The sequence below is a fragment of the Pollachius pollachius genome (genome assembly GCF_949987615.1).
Source record: "Pollachius pollachius genome assembly, chromosome: 3".
NCBI lineage: Eukaryota > Metazoa > Chordata > Actinopteri > Gadiformes > Gadidae > Pollachius > Pollachius pollachius.
In genome coordinates, this window is record NC_136936.1 from 19,532,643 (window position 1) to 19,538,099 (window position 5,457).

General features: G+C 40.2%; 1 protein-coding gene across 1 annotated transcript in view; it reads right to left on the reverse strand.

Annotated features, from left to right (window-relative positions):
- Nucleotides 1–4,487: 4,487 nt before the first annotated feature.
- The window catches only part of gucy1a2 (guanylate cyclase 1, soluble, alpha 2), a gene marked incomplete at both ends in the record, with an annotated part of 36,273 nt that continues 35,303 nt past the window's right edge, over nucleotides 4,488–5,457 (reverse strand). The window contains 2 exons of the mRNA XM_079733476.1: nucleotides 4,488–4,707; nucleotides 4,967–5,121. Coding sequence (XP_079589602.1) covers nucleotides 4,488–4,707; nucleotides 4,967–5,121 — 375 coding nt within the window. The remainder of the gene's footprint in view (nucleotides 4,708–4,966; nucleotides 5,122–5,457) is intronic.

Genomic DNA, 5,457 nt, shown 5'->3' on the forward strand with positions numbered 1-5,457 from the left:
TTTACCTTATATTATGTGAAGGATAGCTTACATAATATAAGCTGAACACCAATAGCCCTGTTCGTTTTTTTTTCAAAAAAAAAAATAGCAAAAACAAATTAAATGTTATTCACAGTGTCAGTGTGTATGTATGTGGGAATAGGTTCCACACGTGTGTGGAAACTACACACACACACACGCACAGGCACACACACACATGGTCAATATTATTGTGAATTGGGCAAATAGTACAGATAGTTAATCAGCTACTGCAATTAGTTATCTTCTTCTAAAAATCGAACTTGGCTAGCTCTATTATTGACCTTTTTTTTATTTAAAAAAATTGAACTCATTCTGGCCAAATAGGGATTCAATCAATACTCCATGTTCCATCAAGGCCTTCATGTGACCCCGTGTTCAGACTCAACGACAGGCCTGTGACATTAATAAACCGAATATCCAAGAGTCTAATTCAATATACTGCGGCACCGAAGATAGCATCCAAGCTAGGCAAATAAAAAAATGTTGTCACCGGTGTTCAGCTCAGATCATATTGCTTTCAGATTCCCAACTCTGACCAGGTGATATGTACTGTCACCATGGAACAGTGACTAATGGCCACTAGCAACACGAGAGCTTTCATACACTGGTGGGTCTATAGGAACTGGATGAGGTGGAAACCATCTCTGCCACTATGGCACATGAGTTATGCTGGTGTAGGAGAGACTGCATTATGAAGGTCAATTCATGAAAACACATACAAATTAAAGTCATTTCAAACATGGGAACACAAAACCTTTTGAGAAATCTGTCGAATTAGGTATTTTAGGACCATTGAATTTATTTTATAATTATTATTATCATTATTATAATTATTGGAAAGAATATATTCAAATGCTACATCTCCCATGGGCTCAAAGATTATCTCCATAATGTGAACATTGCTACTGTCTGTTGTTCTTTGGTTGACAAGGAATTGTATCATAATTTCTCAAAACACAAATGTTGATGCTTTGTAAGTAAATTACATACTTTCGTTATCAGTCTAAACCAATTTCCGTTATAGTTGTTACAAATAAATAAGTAAGTCTCAATATGGACAATTTGTATGATTATTCAGCACTGTGCCGGTAAGTGTCATTTCTGTTATCATGACTATAAAGATAGGATAGATTAAACATTCCTGTTTCTGTATCAATTAATCTGAGCAGGTGAAGAAAAAAACGTATATATTACATTCTGTATCACCTTATGTCTTTAGTTAATACACAGTAGTTGCCAGTAAACTAAACATATTTGGATACAAAAATCCCCCAAATCCCAATATCTTACTCATTAAGTCAATTGTTGATGCCAATTTAAATCCTGTTGCGTAAAAACTGTTACATCAGTTTGTGTAACTCTGTTTTGAATGTCCGAAAATAAAGAAATATATTGATTACAAAATACAAGATTACACCCATATGAGTAAGACACACTCTTCAAACAATGTACCATATGGGGCACATTTTCATCTATAATGTCCTTTCTGTTAGAACAACTAATATTCAAACGGGAACTTAATCAGAGAAATGTGGCACATTGTTAAACTACCTTTTAAGCAAGCGTAGGCAATTTATTTTAGAAGCATTTGTCATATTTGTTGAAATTCTCTACACATTCCGAAAGCAATCATTAAATCAAATGCTCTGACCAAAATAAAAAAATCAGTATCAATCATTTCCTTTGGCACATATTCAAATATTGGATGTCCTACCTGCCTGTCTACCTACCTACCTGCGTCGCTCATTGCAAATTGCGTACAAGGCTAGGCAAAACTTCTGCTAAAGCTAGCGAGCTAGCCAAATGTTCTGGCTTTGGATGGGGGCCTGAAGGGACGGGGGGATTTTTTCTGTTTAATTTTTTAAAAACTAGCTTTCTCTTCAAATTTGCCTATCCCAGCTTTAAGGACAACACGGCATAATTACAAGCTGTTCTTGTTGCCAAGCAATGGGATTGGAGGCAGTCCTTACTGTTCTCAGAAACATTTGAGGGTCAATTAATATTAAGGATGGATTCTGCAGTGCAAAGTGAAAGGAGGCATCTCTAAGATCAGGTCATTGGGGATGTTGGTAAGAAGAAATCACATTCCGGCAGTGTCTATTTACTTCACGTCTTGAAATTCAATTTCAATGTTTGCATTTAAGATTGGCACGCACACACGCATTAAGGTAGCACCATTTATACAGAAGTTATTTTCGGGGTAATTTGCTTGTAAATTAATATACATGAATGTTCATGTTGTTAGAACAACATTTGCATCCACCTTATAAGTGAACTAATCTTCTAATTATTTTTACAAATGTCCTTTCATTACTTTCACTTGAGGAGCTGACTAGTTGGTGAAATGAACACATTATGTAATAATCAAACCAGGAAGGCTTGATTATTATCTCTGGGTATGCAAATATTTAGATCTAATAGTAATAACCCAATCTAAATCCTTGGCTTCCGTCCAGTATGACAGGAATCAGTATTCTCCATTGTGACTACTGCTCTGTAGACCAACAGTAGAGTAGCTTATCATTATTTTTTCCCTTGTACTATTGGGGGTATTTTGGTTGCTGATATGAAAGATGTGATGCTGACCTTTAGAACACACAAATTTAACATTTTTGACATCTTAAAAAAACAAATATTTATAATTTAGAAGAGTGGAGTAGCAAAATTGTAGAATCTGATCTAAAATCCTTTTGGTAAAATAAGTATCTCATAGGTTCTAATTTATACACCTACATCTGTAATGGTAACGATAAAGATCATGAACGTCAAATAACAGGGCTTTTGTAGGTGCTGTTTCAGTATGTATTCAAGTAAAATGTCATATGTGATATCCTCCTTCAACTCATTGTAATTTTATTATCATCTCATGTCTGCCCAACCCAGCACCTTCTGCCCTCCTAGCCATCCGTGGAAGGAGAGGTCTTCACTGTGAGTTACTTCTCAAGGATCTTCCTGTTCTCTTCGGGGGTTTGCGGTAGGTTTTCCTTTCACATAGGGCGGCTAAGCGTAGGGTTAAGGGGGAGTCCCTAATGGTTTCTTTTGAGACTGTAATCGTGAATATACAAATATGATCTATACAAAGAAACTTGGCTTGACAATGTGTATTATTAAACGTTTTGAACTAAAAATCCATATTCTAACACTTTTTTTTTCTACTTGGCTTTGTCACAGCCTTTACGTTGAAAACATTGCAATGAATCTTTTTTTCTATCTGAATGAATATGATCTTATCAACCTAATGCATATAGTGCCGTGTATTTTTCTTTAATCACATATTAACATAAAACCAGGTGTGGTATTGCTTACAAAAATAAGATTGATTAAGCACTCCTCATCTTTTTGTATGTCTTTAGATATTCAAAATGTATTCACTGTGTACTATGTCCTGGTCTGAGCAGTAGAAGGCACTGAGCTGGGAGTAGGTTGTCGTCCTAAACAGAGTACCTGCAATAAAATGGCTCTAATGGTGTCCATGTCGGTAGTTGGCTGCAGCCTACAAGCAGAAAAGGCTCCAAGATCAGCTTAGATTAAGTATTTTAGGCATTTGTCCTTTTAGTATTATTTTTTTCAACTATTACTATTTAACCTTTCATCTTTCTTGCGTCTTGTGTGTGGGTCTCTGTCTCCAGTCCCATGCAGCCCACGGTTGAATGACAGTCGCACTGAGTGAGCAGACTTCCCTTTTCAAGGCATAGCCTGATTTGAAGATTGAACAGAGAGGGAAACCCTTCTTCAATGGGGACCTCGCCTGTGCGATAGATAGACCGTGGAGGGGCCATGGTTCTAGGACTGGTTCTTGGGTTGGTTCTAGGGCTGGTCATAGGGACTAGTACTAGGGCAGATTCTAGGGATGGTCCTAGGCTGATTCCGGGGCTGGTTCTAGGGTTGGTTATTGGGTTCGTTCTGGTCTCAGGGCTGGTTCAATGGTTTGTTCTTGGGCTGGTTTTAGAGTTTTTTTCTTGGGCAGGGTTTAGGGCTGGTTCCTGGACTGGTTCTAGGGTTGTTTCTGGTTCTAGGACTGGTTCTAGGGCTGTAAAATAGGGCTTGTTTTATGGGCTATTGGAGTGGCTTGATCTAGGGATAGTTCTAGGATGTGTATAGGTTCTATGGGATGGTTCTAGGACTGGATCTTGGACTGGTCCTGGGTTTGGTTCTATGACTGGTCCTGGCTCGGTCTGGTCCTTGTGAATTTGGCAAGCTGTCCCTTAGTAACCACCTTAGTGAATAATTCCCATCTGAGTTCAGTATGAGAATGTAACGCACAGTTCCTGGCCGGTAGGGAATTTCGCATTTTCCTTGGACCAGCGATGTGTTTTCAGCCATTTGAAATCCAACCTGATACACAAAGCGTGTGCATATCCATAGATCTGTGTGTGTATGGCTTCCCACATGTTTACGGCCTCCTGTGCATCTGAGCCAGTCAATCATAAAATGAATATTAACTTATCCGGTTCTCCATCTGAGACCTATAAGCTTGTTTCCCTTAGAAACATGGTCCCGATGCTATAGGAGACTTTCCTCATAGAGGCCGGAGGGGCGGAGCGAGAGCTGGTGAGAGAGGCGTGGCTATGTGATGTCCCCGCCTCCAGGAAGTAGCACGTTCCTGGGATCTCTTTGGGGAAGTTGTCTGGGAGCTCCAGCCGAGACCGCGGGACAAACGAAAATGAGCGGTCATCCTTCAGCAGCCTAGGGACACAACAGGACACACATCCTTCAGCCCATACTGTAGTGTTGTGTCTTTAGAATCCTATGCATGGTGTGTGTGTGTGTGTGTGTGTGTGTGTGTGTGTGTGTGTGTGTGTGTGTGTGTGTGTGTGTGTGTGTGTTTGTGTGTGTGTGGGGGGGTGGTGTGTGTGTGTGTGTATAATTCCCCTTCCTGGGCCTGTATGGCTCCATGCAGATGTCCATTACAGTATCAGTGTCATACAGAAGTGAGCATACTTACTGGTAGGTTGTTGGACTGACGTTGATACATCTGGGATGGCTCCCAGACTCAAACTTGCTGGCCAGGGTCACATTGTTGCCAAACAGACAGTAGCGTGGCATCTTAACTCCGACCACGCCAGCCAGCACTGAGCCTGTGTGGATGCCTATTCTGAGCTGATGGGGAGGGTGAAGAGAAGATGAGTTTTTGGGGGGGACAAAATAGGAAAGGATGGGGTCAAACAAGGAGGGAGAGATAGGTCAGGTCACAGCTAGTGAGTTTCTATCAGACCCTGATATGAAAGAATGAATCTTTCAACATGATTCCTCTGCCCTTGTATGTCTATGTTCACATTTGAGCTTAAACTGGCCACCATGCTTCACAGCTGAATTCTGTAGTCATGGAATTTCACATATCGCCAGGCCCTTCATAACCCATCTGCTGTCATTCTGTTCGTGTTAAATGGCTGCCTGTTTTCAATGACGATCACTGCTCTGACCATGCTGGCTGCC